This window comes from Cicer arietinum, chromosome 3, assembly GCF_000331145.2.
Source record: "Cicer arietinum cultivar CDC Frontier isolate Library 1 chromosome 3, Cicar.CDCFrontier_v2.0, whole genome shotgun sequence".
In the NCBI taxonomy this organism is placed as follows: Eukaryota; Viridiplantae; Streptophyta; class Magnoliopsida; order Fabales; family Fabaceae; genus Cicer; species Cicer arietinum.
Genome location: NC_021162.2, coordinates 17,432,376 through 17,454,173, shown reverse-complemented (window position 1 = coordinate 17,454,173; position 21,798 = coordinate 17,432,376). Strand labels below are relative to the sequence as shown.

The window sequence follows — 21,798 nt, the reverse complement described above, 5'->3', positions numbered from 1 at the left end:
AATTGTGTTAAAAATGTTAAGTGTTATGTTTTGGAATTTGGTGATAACATGTTTGCTTGCAATACTATTTCGAAACTAATGATGTTGTAGCGATTGCGTTATCAGTGCTAAGCGTTAGGATATGAGATTATGTATGGATGTGATTGAGTTAGTTATGAATTTTTGAAAGAATACACATGGAAATCGATTTCCCAATCGATTGGATGGGTAAACAGGGACTTGGCCAAATTGACAAAATCGATTAGCCAATCGATTTCGTAATCAGTTTTCAAAAATCCTTTAAGAAATCGATTGCCCAATCGACTGGGCCTGGTATTAAGTCAGGGGCTCAGTACTCACTCAATCGATTTCCCAATCGATTGATTTCAGCCCAGGATTCTGTTTCATCAAAATCCTTCACCCCAATCGATTGCCCAATCGATTGGCTCAGTGAAAATCCTCAGTTTTAGTTGTATGATTGATTGCTCATGAATCTATCCATGTCTTGGTTGTTATGTTATAATTAGGGGATTGAGAACTTCATTTTACTTTCATTTTTAATTGGCAAAGCATTGTATGAACTTTTCGCATATTGAAAGTCCTGATAAGGTGCATGCTTAGTTGAAAAGTTATTTTTAGCATTTAAAACTTAAATGTTATGTGTTAACTGTTATTTTCGGTTGGTGACCTTTACAATTATTGTGGAAATCTGGGCTTTGCCCTCAGATGAGAGTCAGGACGATCCTACCGATTCGTACCCTACGGACGGGAATGGAGATGGCATTGGTGTCTTTACTTTCCAAATTTGTTTCCATCCTTTGTTAGCCAATTTTTTCAGTTTACAATTAAAAACAATATGACCCTTTTTACAGCAAAAGTGACATGAAACAGCAGAGGATGAATTCATATTTGGTTTAGTGAAAATATCATGCATGTGCTTAGATCTAACAAACTTCTGATTCTTTTTAGCATTCTTGTTTTGTCTATAGCCAATTCCACATTTATTGTGATTCTGTTTAACATTCACATTTGGTCTATAACCAAGTCCAGATTTTTCATTTAGATTTCTTTGGTTTCCAAGAAGCATATCTAAATTGTTTTTACCACTATTGAACTTCTCTAAATCACATTTCAGTGCATAAGTTTCTTTTTTCAGATTTTCATTTGTGTCTTTAAGAGACTCATGTTTCAGCTTAATCTCTTCATAAAGCATGCACTTTTCTTCTAACAATTTCTTAGTGCTAATTAACTGTTTGGTTACATTAACATATCCATCATGTAGTTCATTAAATGCGTCATGTAATTCATCATAAGAAGGATTGGATTTAGAACTTACCTTACTGTCAGAATCTGAATGTGTGTTGGCCATTAGACAAAGATTAGCTTCTTCTTCTTCTGAAGATGCAGAGGACTCTTCATCATTATCATTCCAAGCTATGTAGGCTTTTCTGGTCTTAGGAGGTGGTTGATTGCCTTTAGCCTTTGCAGTCCTAATTAACTGTTTGGTTACATTAACATATCCATCATGTAGTTCATTAAATGCGTCATGTAATTCATCATAAGAAGGATTGGATTTAGAACTTACCTTACTGTCAGAATCTGAATGTGTGTTGGCCATTAGACAAAGATTAGCTTCTTCTTCTTCTGAAGATGCAGAGGACTCTTCATCATTATCATTCCAAGCTATGTAGGCTTTTCTGGTCTTAGGAGGTGGTTGATTGCCTTTAGCCTTTGCAGTCTTATTTATGTTTTGCAATTGGAAGCACTCAGATTTTATATGTCATGTCTTCCCACACTCAAAGTAGGTTATCTTGCTGTCATATGTCTTTGAATTTGAGGGTTTTCTTGATTTGCTATCCTTCTTTTTCAGAAACTTTTTGAATTTTCTGACAAGTAATCCAATTTATGAATCTTCATCGGTCTCACTATTTGAATCGTCAGTGCATATCTCTTGTTCGGACTTTGTTTGATGTGCTTGGGCTTTCAGAGACAGCCCTTTTTCTTTTTCTGCCAGTCTGTTCAGCCTCACTCAGTCTATGCAGTTCCATCTCATGCTCTCTTAGTTTTCCAAATAGTGTGGCAATTGACATGCTACCAAGGTCTTTTGATTCTACTATGGCAGTGATCTTTGGTTGCCTCTCTCTCTGGTCAAGCACCTCATCACTTTGTTGATTTGCTGCTCATTGTCAATCACCTTACCAAGAGCATTTAGATTATTGACTATGTGAGTAAATCTTGTCTGCATATCATTAACGGACTCCTCTTTCTTCATGTTGAATAGCTCATACTCATGCATTAGCGTGTTGATTCGGGCCCTTTTTACATTTGTTGTTCCTTCATGCGTTTGTTGCAATGTGTCCCACATCTCCTTGGCAGTTTTGCAGTTAGACACCCTGAAAAATACGTCAGCACTTAAAGCAGAGGTAATAATGTTTTTAGCCTTAGCATTGTATCCAACCTTTTCTTGTCATCCACAGACCAATCTGATCTGGGTTTTGCGATTGATGAATCACATGTGCCAGCTATAGTTGGCACATAGGGACCATCTATTACTGCTTCTAGTATATCAAGACTACATGCTTCAAGAAAAATTAACATTCTCGCTTTCCAATACATGTAGGCAGACCCATTAAATGCAGGGGGCCTAGCCAAGGATGCACCTTCTCCCAGGAATTCTATAGAGGTCATTTTCTTTTATGAGAGTTAGTCTAAAAAGATCAGGCTCTTGATGCCAATTGTAGTAAATTATGACCTCTATTCGTTAAAAAATATATGAGAAATGTCTTTACTAATTTTACAAGATTATTAATCAGATTAACAATGATCGGTTACAGAATTTATTCAGGAAGATTCACAATTGCATGAATTATCAATATAAGAGTACAAATACAATGCTTATTCAAAAGATTAATCAAGACAGAAAATCACCAATACAAACATTCAAGAATAAGCATTCAAGCAATATCAAAATAAAGAGAAAAGATAAGAAAATCGTGCACCAGGATTTATACTGGTTCGGCTATCTGCTTGATAGCCTACATCCAGTCCTGAAATCTAAACCAGATTTCAGCCTTTCCAATAGAATCGACTTGAGCACGTTTTACAGATTTTCCAGCTCAAACATGGCCTATCTATCCAACTCACTCGCTTCTATTACAATGCCACCTTATCCCTAGAGTTACTCGCCAAACCCTCACGAGATCAAGATGAGACTTCTTCTTGATGAACACACGCACCAACAAAGATAGTCACCCGTTTACACTACTGGATTATCAATGCCACCTTATCCCTAGAGTTACTCGTCAAACCCTCACGAGATCAAGATGAGACTTCTTCTTGGTGAACACACGCACCAACAAAGATAGTCACCAGTTTACACTACTGGATTTCCAGAACTTTCTTTACAGATTGTTTTTACAGAAAAGATAAAAGAGTACAAATGATGATGACTCAATCACAATATGAATTTCACACAAAAAGGATTTGCCAAATGAGTATTTTGTGTGTGGTTACAATTATCTTTTTCAAAGTGTTTTTCCTGGTTTCTGTATTGTGAAAAACGTGTAATGAATAATTGATTCAAGTGTAGTGTATTAGTTGTTAGAAAACGTGATTGAATCAGCTTATATATATATTCAGAAAAACATCATGTCAATCGATTTCTCAATCGATTTTATAAAAGTTTAAAACCAGCTTAATCGATTGCACAATCGATTATCGTGTTTCTTGTTTTTCTTGAATCTTGAAAAATATAAGACTGAATCGATTTGTCAATCGATTCGTTTAATGCATAAATCAGAAGCTGATACTATGATTATATCAGAATCGATTGAGTAATCGATTATAGGTGTTTTGTTCAAACAACGAGATCAAAACAATTGATTGCTCAGTCGACGCATATTCATAGTCATAATCGATTTGGCAATGAGTTGAATTCTTCCTGTAACTCAAATATTTAGTTCAATCGATTTGTAAATCGATTTGGCTGATCACAGTGACTCAGACATTTTAATGCAATCGACTTGGCTGGTCACAGTGACTCCAATGTTTTAATCCAATCAATTTGCCAATCGACTTGACTGGTCACAGTGACTCCACTGTTCTAATCCAATCGATTTGCCAATCGATTTGGCTTGTTACAGTAGCTCAGCTATTTTGGTTGAAATCGATGTGCCAAGCGATTATGCAACATGTTTCTGATAAATGATTAACTAGTTCATTCTTTCAATCGATTGCCACAAAACTTGCAGTTTAAGAAACTTAATTCAATTGATTGTCCAATTGATTTGGTTGATCACAGAACTCATTCCTGATGAAAAACTTTTTCACAATCGATTTGCCAATCAATTGATTCAGTAAGTGGTTGGTTCTGTGAATCACAAAATCGATTACTCAATTGATGTCCCAATCGATGGTCCAATTGATTGAATTAAACCCAGAACTCAGGATTCACTAAAAGCTTTTAAGTAATCGATTTACTTAGTAAAAACTTTTGTTCTGAGTCAGACAATGGATTGCCCAATTGATTCATCAATTGACTTATCAATTGATTGATTTACTTTCTCATTTTATGATTTCATTTTTACTTTGGCAAATACTTAAGTATGAAACCATAGTGATGAGTCTACTAAATAACTACTATAACCACTAATCACACTATACATATTTGCATCTTTCTCAAGCACATCCTCCAATTTTGGTTGATTCCTTGAGTTCCAAGCTTTTGTTCCAAGTGTATAGTGTTTGCTTGTTTTTTCCTGAAATGTTACTCAGTTCAACCTGTTAGATTTATCAAATGATACATGTACATTGTATGTTTGTTACTTATGTCAAAATCATGATCTAGAGGACTTATGTCTAACATCTTGTAATTCTTCTATAATCTTTATCTTCTCTATCTCTGTCATGAGTAATTAAACCCTATCTGTTAGGGATGAGTGTAACAAGATGAAACTCTTATTTTTCTGATTTGATTCCTAGTTATATGATTGAGTTTATTGAATTATTTTTCTCATCTATGTGCTTAATGTTTTTTATTGCTTGATCAACATTAAACTGTTCTACGATTCTTATTTTGAAATAGACGTGGACTTTACGAATGCTTGAGAAGAGAAGCTCATGAATTTGTAGTCTAGGGATAGATGCAGGTCATGAAACCAATTAAATTAGTCGTAAAGGCAATAGTTTAACAAGAGAATTCTTGTACAGTAAGGCTTAATTCTAATCTTAAATCCACTACGGAATTATGGGTTACTTTGGAATTAAAGGTTCTATCACTAAGACATTAGGGCAAGAATAATAAAGAGAATTCGATAATAATTCAATAAAGGAATTCAGAAACTAGGATCAAATTAGACACCAATGTTGGATTTGAAATGAAATTTATCCTTGACATTTTTCTTATTATAAATGATCAATTTTATTACCGTTGTTAGTTTTAAATATTATTTCAATCAAATCAGAACCTTTTTGTTCAATTTTCGTAATTAAATATAATTCAATAGTAAAACACAATCCTTGAGTTCGACATTCGATACTACCGTTTTAATTATTACTTGCAACGATTCAGTACACTTGCTGAAACGCTATCAACCTACCTAGCTACGTCCAGTACCTTCACTTGAAGGATTCCTTCCAGTAATTCAACTTAAATTACAAAAACCACTTAACATCATCGAGTTAAGTCTTCTCAACTTTTTGGTTACAACCGCAACACATTGAGGGAAATACAACATGCACTAATGGTCAAATTACAAGTGTTTGTTTGGTTTGTGTTTAACTCTTAATGAGAGGATATGTGTGTGTCTACCACTTTCTAGCACTTAAATAAATATGTGTTTGTACAAGTGCTTAATAATCAAATAATGAATGTTCCAAGTCCATAATTTCTTCAAAGTGTTTGGTGTTGCTCTTCAATTTTGTCTAGAGAATTGTTTTTCATGAGAATTGTTGTAAGAATTTTCAATTTTAATTCTCTTGTCGTTTCTTGTTATCATTCTTGTTATAGTTGTTGAACTAAAGAAGAATCGTTTTTATAATCAATTATGGAACATATGTCTTGCTTCAGTATTGAATTAAAACATTGTCTTGTTTCAATTTTGTTCTTTTATGGATCGTTGCTTTGAACCAGTGCGTTGCTGTGTTGTTTCACCTTTGACAATTACTGTGGATTTCAAATTTTTTGTTGTTGTTGTCAATTATGAACCTTTTGCAAACCATTTATACCAATTAAGAAAATACTTAGCCAATATTTCCATTCGATACAATTTGGTAGGTAGCCGACTGGAACTTTTCTAGAACTTGTTCAAGTCTTTTTCTGAACTTTGACATCTTCCAGAAATAGTACCAAAGGCAAAATTAACAATATTATGATCAAAGGAAATATTTTCCTATTTCAGATTTTGATATGAAATCCTCTAGATATCATCAAAATTACATCTTTAGAGTCATCCACAACTTCTAGAATTGTTGACCTTCATCAAAGGCATTGACTTTATCTGGTGTGTTGACTTTTTGTTAGAGTCATTGACTTTTGTTAGAGTCATAAGTATGAAAGTTAGAGCCAATTTAGAGTGTGTCAATATCAGAAGCATAGTCATAAGTATCAGAGGTAGAATAAAAAATGTGTTTATGTTACTTTTCTTTCAGAGGCAAAGACAACATATTAGAACTTATTGAAATTATTTTACCAAACTTAGCGATTAGAGTTAAATATTTGAGTCAGCACATTAGAGGCAATAGAGTCACACATATTAGAGGTGTGATTCCTCTCATTGTGTTGTTTCCTCTTATCGTGTTGCTTCCTCTGATTGTTGTGTTTCCTCTAATTATGTTGTTTTCCTCTAATTTTGTTGTTTCTTCTTATTTTTCCTCTTTCATCTATTTTTTACATGTTTCCTATGATTTGTCCTAGGTCAGGAATGTACCTGTTTGTTCTATTTTTCTGCATACTTAATTTAGAATATTAATACATTAAATTGATCTCACAGATAACCTTTTGTTATCAACAAAACTAGCAAAGAATTGTTCTACAAAACCATCTTGATTCCAATAGTGTGTTCCATATCAAACACTAATTTTTTATCTTACAACGATCCTCAATGATATACATATGAGTTTGAATGGACAATTACCCTTGTGAGAACAAGTTATTCTTGATTTTTGTTTTACTTTATATCATACACATCTTTCACATCCCAAAATTAATTTGTCGTATCTTTCTCTTTTTTCGATAGTTGTATCAGATCTAATGGTAACAATTATAATCCATTTTTTCTTCCAATTGTTTTTACTCATTCGAATACAACTTCACGAGAGAAAAATATTTGTAAAATATATTTAAGATAAAACATCAACATGTGTGTATAAATTAAAAACTAATAATATCAATTATTATTAAGATTATTTTATCAGTTGTGAATTTATGAGTAGAATCTATAGTAGGTGTTGCAGAAACTTTACCATCAACTTCACTTCACTAATACTTGATTTAATTTGAAAAATTATATCAAATTTAATTAATATTTATATTGTAAATACAATATTTTAAAAAAATAATGTAATTATTTTGATAAAAAAAATACATTTCAAAAATTTGAGAAATATTTCAATTTTTTTAAACTTTTAAATTAATCAAAACTTTTTAATATTATTAAAATTTGAACTCATTTTCTATTTCAAAATTTTTGTGATTAATCAAAGTTTTAAAATTTTGAAAATTTTCTATAACTAATTTTTGTATAGTGCGAATGCAAATGTCAAATTTTAGTAACATTTTTCGTTAAAAAGTAAAAGAAAAAAAGTATTTTCAGTGTATTGATAGATGGTAGGTATAGGTGGGGGTGGAGAGTAAATTTCCCCATTGATTAATTTAAATATGTATTTTAATCAAAAATATATATATCAAAATTGACCAATCGAGACGCACGTGATCATCTCACAAAAATGAATCTTCATCAATCATTAACGAATTAAATCTTATATAAAAAATTATCCTACATCTCATATTGTGTCTCTATATAAATTTTATTAATTGGAAATAAGTGATGTGTTTCGCAAAATCAATTTTTGAGATGAATGAAATATAAATAAGTTTAAGTAATTTTTTTAAATAAATTTACTAAAATAAAAATAGGTTTTGTCGAGTTTGGTTCTTCTAAAGTAGAAATTTGGTAAAAATAAGTAAATTAGTTATTGATATTCTAACTACTTATAATTAATCATGTGTACATATAATATTAATTATTGATGTATTCATCAACAAATAATATTATTCATTTTATTCTCTAAAGTGAATTATTTATTTTAAATGAACTTATTGTGCTTCCATCAAATTTGAATTTTAAAATTTCAAGAATATAAATTTTTGATAAAGTCAAATTTTCAATAACAAGATGTTTGTTATAGTTTTTTTTTAAAATAATAATATCTTTTAGAGTTTTAATTTATGTTACATATGAGAATAAATAAAAATCAGGAAATAAATTAATATTTTAAAATGAGAAGTAATATAAAAATTATTTTTAATAGATTATATTTTTTTAGTAAAATATTATTATCATTTTGAAAAAGAAATTGTTATAGAAAAGCAAGGGCTAATATGAATCCATAAAGTGATGTGTAAGGTGGTAGGTATAAATATTTGACTCTAGTATATTAAAATATTCGTTCTAAATATATTTCAACACTGCTTGGACCCATGGGTCATATTCACATACGTTTCTTCTAAAACTATATTCTTATATTTTATTGTAAAAGCTATTCAATATATTCTAATATTATAAATTGTTATCTTTGGAGGGAGGAGAATGTATGATTTAGGTTTTACAGTTAGATTGGTTTAAATGATTTTGCTGCGAGAGAATTAGCAGAAAGAGAACAAATCTACCTTGATTGGAGAAAGGAGAAAACATGAGTTTTTTGTTTTTTTTCATTTCAGTTTTTTAAACTGTCTTCGTCTTTTCTTCAATTTGTATTATAAACAGCTTTTATTTATTTAAATAATTTATTAATAATTGTTCAAATGAATCTAAACAATTAAAATACTCCAAAATTTAATTTAAGTTATTTACGACATCCATGAAATGAGTTTAAATAAAAATAAATTAAATTAATTTGATTGAAGGTTTTTATTTAAAATTTTCAATAATTTATTTTATCTAATTCAAAAGAATTCATATTAAAATAATAAATTTTGAACAAAATTGGATTTAAAAAAAATAATGTGTTCTATCATGATATTCTAAAAGAATTGATTTCGCTAAATGGTAAAAATAGAACAAATTTTTAAATGTAAATAAAAAGAATTTTATAGGTAACACCCAAAACTAATTCTATTCAACCAAAAAGCTAAGACACGTTTACTTTTTAAAATTATTTTTTTTATTATTTAAAATGTTTATTAAGATATATAAAGAGGATATGAAATACTAATTAATTAAGATATATTTTTCTAATAAAAAAACAATTTTTCAAGAAACGTACCTCTTTTCAACTTTTTCTTTTTTAACATTGTATTTAGGCTAAATTACATCAATGGTCCCTTAACTTAATTTCAAGTAACGTTTTAGTCATTTATCTTTTTTTTTTTCGATTTAGTCCTTTATCCTAACAATATCAAATAAAGTATGAAAATATGAATTTATTTGAATATTTGCGTTACGAATTTGATAAAATTTATATTATATTGAAGAATATAATTAATCTTATGAATTTTGATTAAATTTTTTTTTTGAATTTTTGTATAAAAAAAGATAACATTGTTCAAATTTTAAAACATAAAATATCAAATTGTTACGTAAAATTAAAATAACAGATCAAGTCGAAAAAAAAAAAAAAAAAGATAAAGGACTAAAACGTTACCTGAAATTAAGTTAAGGGACCACGATGTAATTTAGCCTTGTATTTATTACCAAACACGATACATACCTCCGTTGATTGACTGAATTGAAAAGCGCAATTTCCAATTTTGGGTTGAAAATAATATCAACCAAACATACACTTAGTCAAATAGCTTGTGCTTCAACGCCAGGTGCATTTCTTCGCTTCCTTCCTGAAACAACGTAAAGACTAAATTGATACTTCCATTTACACGAAATGACTATTCAAAGACTAAGCCTATTGGCCGTGATTTATAGACACTCCATTTTGTTGCTTCTACTTCGACGTGCGGCAATCGCTTCCTCTATGTTCCAAGTATACGCTAATATAACCATGACAGAAGCACCCGAACAATGAATCAGCAGCTTGAATTTACCACTTTCAAAGCTTGTCAGATACATGGAAGTTAAGACGACATTAACCGATGGAAAGTGGAAACCTATGTAACACTGACATTTTAGATTGAAGATATGTCCAGTGTCTAACATGTCTAAGTGCTTCATGAGGAAACTGGATAGATAACATCATGTTTTGAAATGCAATGTAAAATGAAATGCTTCATGAGGAAACTGGATAGATAACATCATGTTTTGAAATGCAATGTAAAATGATCATATAAGACAAGATAAAAAGCCTCCTTCATTACTGTGACGAAATCCACTGAGATACAACTCTTCAATTTTAACAACACACTACCTAAACGGCGAGACAAACCCTTTCTAATCAACTGAATAACAGGAACAACAAAACGGAAAGCCGGTGAAAACTATTACAATACTCTACGAGTAGCGCAAACAGGAGAAAAAACCTGCTTGTCAAATGTCAGGAGAGTCAAAGATGATTGATTCTAAATGTCAGTAACAAAATAAATGCCACACGATGAGATTCTCCTTGGGACAAAATGCAGTCTTCGGAAGAACCAGATTGATTGCTGGCGGCCAAACATTTCTAGAGTGGCCATAAATAGGGTGAAGAAATTCTAATTCTACTCAATCTCTACTCCACAAAATTGCAGGTAAGGAAGCCTCACACTCACAGTACCACGGCGACCTTCTCTTGGGAAACAAAGGCAGAAGGATGAGCGATCAACGGCTCATAGTGGTCAGCCCCAGCACCGCACCAACCTGAATGTGGAAAATTGCTTAGAAAGTTCACTCAAACATTCAAAACTTTAAACGATGGTGCAAAAAGAAGGCATACAACAACAACAAAATTATGTAAAATAAACAGCCACATGTATAAAAATCTTTTTTTTGCATTACCTGTTCCTTTCATGAAAAGGAAGAAGGGAAGTTCTGCGATTTCACTCCTTGGACGATGCGGAAGGAAAAAAACACAATTTTCTTCATCAACCATGGCATCTGAACCATGCGCTTGCACCTTAAAATGATGAAGAAAAAAAAAAGCAGATGAAGCATGATGAGAGACAATTACAAGCAAATATGTAGACAAATCAAACAGCAACATAGATACAAATTTTGAATTTGCACTATTTTCAAGATTTTAGATCATATTTTCAAATATTCACCATGTTACATGTAATAAAAACTATAAGCTGATAAGTCACAACAAATGCCTATATCCAGAATGGGAAAACAAGAAACTTGGATCATAAAAAAATAAAAAAATAAATAAAAAAAACAATTATTAAGTCTCACAAGCAATTATTTCATGTCATAATCAAATCCATAGGAGATGTATGAGATCCAACAAGCTAGCCACAAATACTAGAAATTCACATAACAGATGGCCATCATTCCAACACACAGTACTATACTTGATTAATGTTCTACAAACAAATAATTGGATGTATTAACAAGTATATCTGAAACAAAAGGTCAGGACTCAGCTTCATCCTATTCAATAAAATTAATATTCAGAATGCATTTAGTGGGCTGGCTCCCCTAGTCTCATCAATTTTCCAAATTATTTCCAGCATACAATTGAACAAAACCTTTTATCCGTTATGCACTGAACAACTAAAAAACAAGGATTGTCGTCAAATGATGACATTTATTAAAAAAAATTAACCTGGTCCATCAAAAAAAGAATGATTTCATTAAGTTAGACATGAAAATAATACAGGCAGACATTAAAAAGCAATTCCCAAGTCTCAACTGAAGGCTCCCGCATTTCTTACCACATATATCTCACGCTTGAACTCTGTAGCAAGACACTCAATTGCAATATCGTCTCCGAAAGCGGCAGCACGGCCCTCTCTATTCTCATCTACAGATAATAAACCCTCCTCAGTATATTGCAAAGTGATGATATCATATTCATCATCGGGTGAACCGGAGATCAACATGTATTTGGCCCAAGTTGGACCATCGGTCACAGGAATACACCTCTCTTTGTAAATAGACTCCGCCGCCAATTCTCTTCAATCGGGGAAAAAAAACCAAAACAAACAACATCACAAAATTTTTAAACCAAAATATGTTCAAATTACCAGTTTGAAAGATCATTTAATGTAGTAGAAATAACGGAATTTTTGGTTTTTTGATCAACTACCAGGAAACTCAAATGGAATTCATAACTGTCTCAATGTTTTGTTTAATTGTCTAAATATTCACGCATATCTCATTTTTTCAGAACAGCAAAAAATGAAATGCAAAACATACAAAGCAAAATCCAAACAAGAATAACTTTCTTCTTTACAATCATAGATGTCAAATTTCAAATCTAACAAACAAAGTAAACTTCTATACCAAATTTGTCAACATTTTTAAAACCCTAGAAAAACGAAATTATGAAATAGTAACCAAATAATGCAAACTATTAAGAAACAATTCAAGGAAAGAACAAATTATATTATAATTTCTTATTTTCAATTCAAAAGAACAAAATTCTAGATTATGCAAAATCTAACAATGAATTTTCGAGCTATTTCAGTCAATTCGAAAGAAATGTTAACATCAAGTGCAAGGTATCATGTAATACCTTTGCATGCCGAGATGAACGAGTTCGTCGATGGCTGAATCAAGAGAAAATCTATCCTCCTTCTTTGCCAACAACTTCACCTCCTGAACAACATGAATCCCCCAACCAAACTTCAGATCTGGAGAATACATGTGCCGAATTGCGTCATCGATCGCTTCTCTCTCCTCAAAACTCACAGATCCAAGATCTTTCAAGAATCTCGCCACCGTCCTCCGTCTCAACTCCTTCGCATCAACGTCCTCCAATTCCATCGCCTTCCGCGACGCTGTGAATAAACAGTTTCCATCGGAAGAAACCTCGCCGCCGTGAGAGAGTCGGAACACGACAGATCTGAGATCAGAAGACGACGGCGAAGAGGAAGAAGAATCCTCGTTCTCCGGAGGCTTCCATAACACTCCCTTAGCATGAAGCTTTTGGAGATGACGCCTTTGCAGCTCCTCCAACCCGACAACATCCTCCCATCCGCCGGAAAAAGCGCCGTTAGCTAGATTCGTCGGAACGACGAGATCTACTGCTCCGATAGCTTCCAATTGCGGCGGAGATTTCGAGTCTATCCAAGGAAGCGCCGCCGCCGGCGAACCTTGAAATGGTTCAGCGACGGTGGTCGAATCACATAGCAACTTCCCCATTCTCTATAATGAATGTGTGTATTTACTTTTTTCTCCTTTTTTTTTTTGTTTTTTGTTTATTGGACACGAAGAAATAATTTCGGTTTGTGTTCTATGGCGGAAGTTACAGAAGAGAGAGAGAGAAAGAGAGAGGAAGAGAGAGATTAGGGTTAACGGATAGATGGACGGAGCGGGAGATTTAGACACGTGGATCAATGTGAACGTTAACGTTATTATTTGCGACTTCTCGTTCTACACCGAAGGGATATTCAAGATTCTCTTTTTAAATCAATTAATGGGAATACAAGGAAGATAAATAATTTTACACTATCATATATTATAAATTGCAATTATGTAATATTTTATGATCAATTTTAAAATATCTTTGTAATTTAGGAAAGGAAAAAAGAAAATATAATATCTAAATTAGTTTTACAATAATGTTTAATAAAAATACAAATTTTAATAGTTATCATTAAAAAATAATTATAAAATTAGCTTATATAAAAAGATAATAAATTGTATTGAGTAATGATGTTAAATTATTTACAACATTAATGTTAATTATTTATAATATTAATGTTAACGATTAAATTTTTTTGAAAAATATAAATATTATTAAATGTGAAAATAAAATTATTTTATATCCATAAATTTTTTATAATTAATACTAATATTATATGAAAAAAATATATAATTTTTTATAAATAATACTAATATCATATGAAAAAATTAATTTTTGAATATACAATTTTCAATGAGAAATCTTATACATATAAGAAAAAAAATATTTACTATTTAATAAAGCACAACGTAGCACATAATTAGAGATGTATGTCAGTTGAGTTAAGTTGGTTTTGAAAATCTGAACCAATCGATTAAATTTGAGTTGGGTTCGGTTGAGTTTTAAATTCGTATTTTTTTCTTTTAATCTGAACTATACCGATTGGATCAATTAGATGTTAGGTTGAGTTAACGTGTTATACATAAATAGTGACATGTTTTTTATTTAATGGGAGAAACATAAGTAAAAATAATAATAATTTAATTGAATGAAAATATATTTAATACCATAAAATTTTAATGATATCATTCACCACACTTTAGTTTACTAAACTACCACAATTTTTTAATACTAGTATTTCATTTGTTTATTTTTAGAGTACTTACTATTTTCAAATAAAATATTTTAAAAAAGTATTTAATAGATTTAAATGTAAAAAAATTTAAATTAGATACATCATATTTAATATTAATTTTTTAGAAATATTAGTCAATTGATATTAAATACTATGATGAAATGTTTATAAAATCTATAACAATTATTGATTAATCTGAGTATTATGTTTCATATTTGAATACATCGTAAATTTATTTATCATTTTATCTAAATAAAAAAATACTATAACAAAATATAACATTTAAATAAATAGTATTTAGCCCAAATGAATCTTTCTTCACGACAATTTCTTTTATAAAGTTTAATTACAACCGTATTTTAATTTACTCAATATTTTATCACATAAAATTCAATTTATCATAAAAATCAATATACTTGAATTTTTTTTTTTAAATGTATCTTGCCTAAATAACATATATATAATCTAGGGAAAAATACTATACACACCTTACTTTGATAAATATATATATATATATATATATATATCTAGAATAGAAGAAGAAGGTGGATGGCGGCGCGACTGCAAGAAGTTTGGAATAGAAGAAAAAGGTGGGTGACAGTGCGGCTGCAAGAAGTCTGAAACAGAAGAAGGTGTGCGACGACGTGACTCTTGGAACAAAAGAAGAAGGTGGTGGCGACGTGACTTTAAGAAGTCTGGAACTGAAGAAGAAAGTAGTACATATATGAAAGAAATGAAGAAGGTGGATAGCAGCTGCTGAAAATTTAAAGGAGAAGAAGAATAATGAAACTCTATTGGGCTACTGGATTTTTGGGCTGCCAAACAAATTTTATAAAAAAACCATAATTAGTCATCGAGTCGGGTCTACGAGTTCAAATTGTTGAACTTGTTACCTGAATCGAATATAAGCGGGTTTCAACATGTTGGGTTGGGTCGAACCCAAAACGAACCGGGTACGGGTAAAAATCGAGTTAGGTTGAATTGGGTGATCGGGTTAGTGGATCGACACGCACTCATGTACACCCCTACACATAATTCTTCTATAGAGTAGATTGAAATATAGAAATTATGTTAGCGTGTGAATTTAAAAGTTGTTAAGTTGAAAACTTTATTACATTGAGTAGTTTTCAACTCTATAAATACTAAACTCTCACATTAAATAGTTTATATATGTGGGATTGCTTCCATTACTATATAAAGAGTGTCAAGGTCTTGTGAAAAATACACTAAAATTGGATCAAACTTTCTATCTTCATTTTCTATTCGATGCACTTTCGAGTTACTTTTCTCCTTTTTTTTTCCTGTCTCTACGATTTTTTTGAGTGATCCTAATACCACTGTCATTTCAGTAGTTTTTATGTCGTAGTCCATTCGATTTATGAGTGATCTTAAGTACTATATTTTTAGAGTGGTAATTACATCCATATTGATAGTGTAATTCTATAACGGCTTTCTACAGTGTCATATTGGACTGTTTTATCTCGAAACACCATGATTGATAATTTGTCTTGTATAATTTTAAACAATATAACGAAACGTCTTATAGAGAGCAATTTAATCCACGATACAACTCAGTAATATTTTCAGTGACATAAATGCAATTTATTAAATGAAATTGTGAAGAATCATTGCTATTGGTTATAGTTATTCATTGACTGAAAGTAATTTTTTATTTATGATTAAAAGAGATATGTATAAAAATACGTTAACTATTTTTATATTTGGAAATTTAAAAAAAAATATTGTTTTTATTTTAGTATTTATTAGTATTTTATACTACTCATTAAATAATATTGCAAAAAAGAATTATATTTTTAATATTTAGTCAAATACAATGTTTTTAAGGATATTTCTAACATAAAGATTTGGTATTAGTTAATATTTTATATTAATTATTAAATAGTATGTCAAAAAAATTATTTTTTATACATAGTCAAATACATTGTTTTTAAAGAATTCTTTTCACATAAATATATTTATAAAAAAATGTTTTATACAACTACAAAAATATTCTTTTTAAAGATATTTCTAACATAGAAATTTTTTTATTTTATTTTTATACATTGTGTATGATTAAAATAAATATGTAATGTATAAGAAATAATCGATGTGCAATATAAACACCTTTAATTTTAAGACACAAAAATATGAACTGCATTTATAATAAAAATGAAATACTATAAAAAGAAAAGTTACATTTTCTTAAAACTTATATGTATATATGGTTAAAAATAATGAGAAAAGGGACTATTGACTATCTGTGGAAGAAAATATATCACTGTCCGTCAATAAAAATAATTGATTTAACTATATCACTAAATGAAAGTTACTTGGACCAATCAATAATAACTATGCAATTTTTGAGTTATGTTAACAATCAACATAAACTCATTTATTTTATCAATCAATTAATTTTATAATTATTCATTTTTATAAAAATTATAAAAACAAATGTTGTATTTAAAATCTTTATAATTATGAACTAGTAATAATAAATAATAAATATTATTAATATGTCACGTACGGCAATTGTGTAAGGCGCTGTACATTTGATTAGTCAAAAATTAATAATCCTTTATTTATTTATTTATTTATTTATATATATATGTAATTGATGTTAAGTAAGATTTTTTCAGAATTTTAAATATTCTCTTAGTCTTTTTTTTAATTAACTTTTAATCCTATTTCGATGTTTAAATGACTGAAATTGATACTTTTAATTTCTAAAATAATATTTTAAAGTATATGAAAAACAGTTATAATATATTAGGTGATAAAAACTTAACATCCGAAACTGATGTACCAATTTAATTTAATTTTATTGTAATTTTTTTTGACCAACATTCGAACGCAATAATTATGATTTATAATTATAAACAATTAATTGGAAATTTTGGGTACTAAAAAAGTAAACAACATAACTAAATAGTAAATATGTTAAATAATTATAAACTATTAAAAAAACAACAATAGAAATACTCACGAATTATTGTGGAGTTCTAAACAGAAAATTATAAGATATGCAAATCTAAACTTATCAAGGGAATTAATGAAAACATTACAAATACTCATAAGTAAATTACGGAAATAACATAATATTGAAAATTTCATGACTCAAAGTACAATTGTAGTAGGATTCAATATTTCTAACATATAAAAATTTGCTCAATTTCTTGCATGTATTTGATAAAAATAAAATAAATTTCATAATCAATATTGAAAAACTTTAATACATAATATTTTCAATAAATTTACCTAAGGGATCAAATATTAACATGAGTGAGTTGCTTCACTTTGTATTCCTGATCAACAATCTATGTGCATATGATATCAAGTGAAATCATGAATATAAATTATTTGTTCAGCATATTCGTCAATTTGATTGCCCAATATATATACGTCAAATTCGACTGAAATATTTGAAAAGTTATCAATCTATTGAAAGTTTCAATGGATTGGACTTGACATTAGCAACTACATCATGTTTATGAATCATTGGAAAAAATATAAATAGTTAGCTAGAATGTGAAAGGGTGCAAGATAAATATAATAGATTGATTAGCATTAGCTTCATTGTCGTTGATATATAAATAGTAAAATAAAAAACTATTTAGGGTTTAGAATGATAAAAAATTGTAGTTGATATAAATAATAAAATAAAAAACTATTTAGGGTTTAGAATGATAAAAAATGTGGCATAAGGTTTTAACACAAAAACATATTCTATTGGATCTATGTCAATTTTGGGTATTCAAAACAACGACGTAGTATATCATTTTATAACGTACAAAATAATTTGTTTTTATATTTAAATTATATATTATATATTTATATTTAGATATTTTAAATTGGGACATATTTGCATCAAATTTTTAAATATGTACTATTATAGACAATTTTAATTTTTTATGAAAAATATATATGTATTCTATAAACAGATTTATTCTATTTAAAATTTTAGATTTCTGTTGTTCATAAATCTTAATTGAGTTGACAAATATTGATATTATTATATTAGAGTCTTGTCTCATATTCAAATTTTATACCGTTAGAATTAGTGTAAAATATTTATAATAGAATTAGTGTGAAATATTTATAATAGAATTAGTGTAAAGTAATTTGTCCGCTTAGTTCAATGCAATGTTGATTTTGATGTTAATATTTTATAACATAAATACAAACAAATCGTCAAATATAAAAAACTTATGTGCATGATTTAATATAATATAAAGTTTAATATATAAACCGAATATAATGTAAATGAAAATAAAAACTTTAAAAATTTAAACTAGAACCAAACTAAATTTGATAGTACCACATTTTTGCCTAAAATATGATGTTTTGTGTTCTCTGATGTTAGAAGACCGTTTTTGTAAGGTCAAAGTAAAGGTCGGAGGACTATTTTTTTTTTTAAAAAAAAGTTACTTAAAAATGACATCTTTCAATAAATATTTTGTATGTATAAATTGAATTCATGATTGCCACCATATTTTTTTGTTGTTGACCAGAATCTTTACCACATATTTAAAACATTTAGTTAGTGTTACAAAAATAAATTGATATTGGCCACTAACGTGGTTGTTGAATGGGAATATTAAATATACGAAAGGCATATGCTGCATTGGTGGTCCAACGACAACAAAGATGACAGCAAGTTTTTATTTATTTATTTACTAAGACAGCATGCAAAGTTAGTATTTTATGTTATTTTGACAATTACTTAGTGCTTAGATTATTATATTACGTTAATGTAAAATTTACACATAGGCCATAAATTATTAATAGATATAATTTTAGAAATAGTTATGTTAATAATTAAATAGGTTAAATTACATCTGTAGTCCCTTAACTTAATTTTAGGTAACGTTTTAATTTTTTATATTTTTTTTCCGTGTTGGTCCTTTACTTTAATTTTAAGCGACAATTTGATATTTTATGTTTTAAAATGTCAACAATGTTGTCCTTTTTTTTTACAAAAATTAAAAAAAAATCATCAAATTTTTCAAACAAAACCCATAAAATTCATTATTATCTTCAATAAAATACAAATTTAACCAAAAATTCATATCTTAAATCTTGAAATAAACTCATATTTTCATTCTTTATTTAATGTTGTTGGAGATGAAATATGAGTGTATTTGAATATTTGAGTTATGGATTTGATAAAATTTGCATTATATTGAAGATGATTATTAATTTTATGGGTTTTAATTGAAAATTTTGATGATTTTTTGAATTTTTGTATAAAAAAGGACAACATTGTTGAAATTTTAAAACATAAAATATCAAATTGTCACTTAAAATTAAAATAAAAGACTAACTCGGAAAAAAAAAATAAAATAAATGACTAAAACGTTACCTGAAATTAAGTTAAGAGACCACGGATGTAATTTAGTCAATTAAATATTTTAATAAATAATTTTTTAATAATAGATAGAATACAATTTTATATTAATAGTATATATAAATTGAATTTAAGTTATTAGTTAATTCTTTTTTGGGAAAAAAAATAATTAATTAGTTTTGTCAAAAATATTAATAGTGATTAGTTATTTTTTTGGTAAAAAAATATATTTAGTTATTTAAAAAATATATTTAATCTTTAAATTTAGTTCAATTTTATTTAAATTCTTTAAGTTCATTTTTTCTGATTCAATTATTTAATTTATTAAGAATTATTAAACGATACATAATTTTTTTTAAGTTTAATTTTTTTTTTTTTTTGAATTATTATGATGAAATGTTAAGATTTAATCAAAATATCGCAACAAATTAACTATTAAAATTAATTTACATGTGAAAAAAAGTTAAAAACATTAATAATATTGATAGATGTTTATTATTGTGTATGTAAAGTTATATATGTGTTTAAATTGTTGAAAAGAAAATAAAAAATTATATAACATTTATAAGATTTGATAAATATTTTATAAATAATTAATATAAAAAAATATTATTTAATAAAATTTTAAATGATAAATTTGTTAATTAAATTAATAATTATCAAAATTAAAATAAAAGATAAACGGCACAAATATAATATAACTTGATTAAATTAAAAGAAAATAAACTTAAAAAATCTAACGGAAAATTGGGTTATCCTTAAAATATAAGTGCATTTATATCTATATTTTTTTAACAGGTTACCGTTAGTTAGTTTGTGACGGTTAACTAGCAATTTCTAGAATATTCCTTGACAGGACATCTCATCTCATATCTCTGGTTTTCACGTTCGTGTTTGCTAAAAATAATAAAATATTGTTTTTTATTTTTGGTCCATAAAATTGTTATTATCATATTTTATATTTGATTACATAGGCGATAAAATCAATAACAATTTTTTATTTTAATTATTTTTTAACAACAACTATTTAGAACACTGATTATTAAAAGAAACTATTTAGGACAGTAGATAAAAATAAAATAGTACAAATATTAATTAGTTTTTTATTATTTAATATTTATTTACTATCAAATAAATGTAATTAAAGATATTTTATAAAATGCATTGATTAGTATTTATTTATGGTGTATTTTTGCTAACAATATCCTTAATTTTATAATTTTAACAACAATATTAATTAACTGTCTCTAAACTTCCAGTTTTGCATTTTTTTTTTGACAAATCCAGTTTTACATTATTCTTTCAGTGTCAAAAAGCGGATTATATTTGTTTTTTTTTTTTTTCAGAATTAAATTTGTTAGCAAACTTATTTCTTTTTTATAAGTAAATATGTTAGCAGCTCTTATGAATAAAATTATTATGGATGTATATTTATTTAGCGTTGCACCTGCATATAACTCTTACTAGTGATATTTATTTAGTGGCCTTTAAATATCATTATTTATTTATCAATTTATATCCTATCAAGGTGTGTCTTTACAAGAATATAATTTTCAAAACAAACACAATTATATAAGATCACAAAAATATAATTCTCAATAGTTATATCAAAGAATAAAGAATGAGAAAAAGAAGAAAAAAATTTATCATTTATTGTCAAAAGAAAAAAAGTTGGAATTAATTTACTAATTTATTATTCGAAGACATGTTTTTTATATACTATATTGTGAAAACTTAATTGTCAAATATGAAGATTTCGGAATATATGAATCAATCGTTAATGATTTTTTTACGGTCTCGACGGTAATCCTGAATAGCCTATGATTATTGATCTAAAACACGTAGGAGAAAGACAAATGACGAACACTCGTTGACATGTGGTGTATGATATATATATATATATATA

At 28.2% G+C, this 21,798-nt stretch overlaps 1 protein-coding gene across 1 annotated transcript; it reads right to left on the bottom strand.

Moving 5' to 3' along the window:
- Positions 1-10,474: 10,474 nt before the first annotated feature.
- Positions 10,475-13,659, bottom strand: LOC101497365 (uncharacterized). The gene is made up of 4 exons (XM_004492004.4): positions 12,802-13,659; positions 11,999-12,239; positions 11,121-11,238; positions 10,475-10,982 (listed from the first exon to the last, which is right to left on the bottom strand). The coding sequence occupies exons 1-4, from the start codon at positions 13,428-13,430 to the stop codon at positions 10,891-10,893; spliced, it is 1,080 nt and encodes a 359-aa protein (XP_004492061.1). The 5' UTR covers positions 13,431-13,659; the 3' UTR covers positions 10,475-10,890.
- Positions 13,660-21,798: the final 8,139 nt, after the last annotated feature.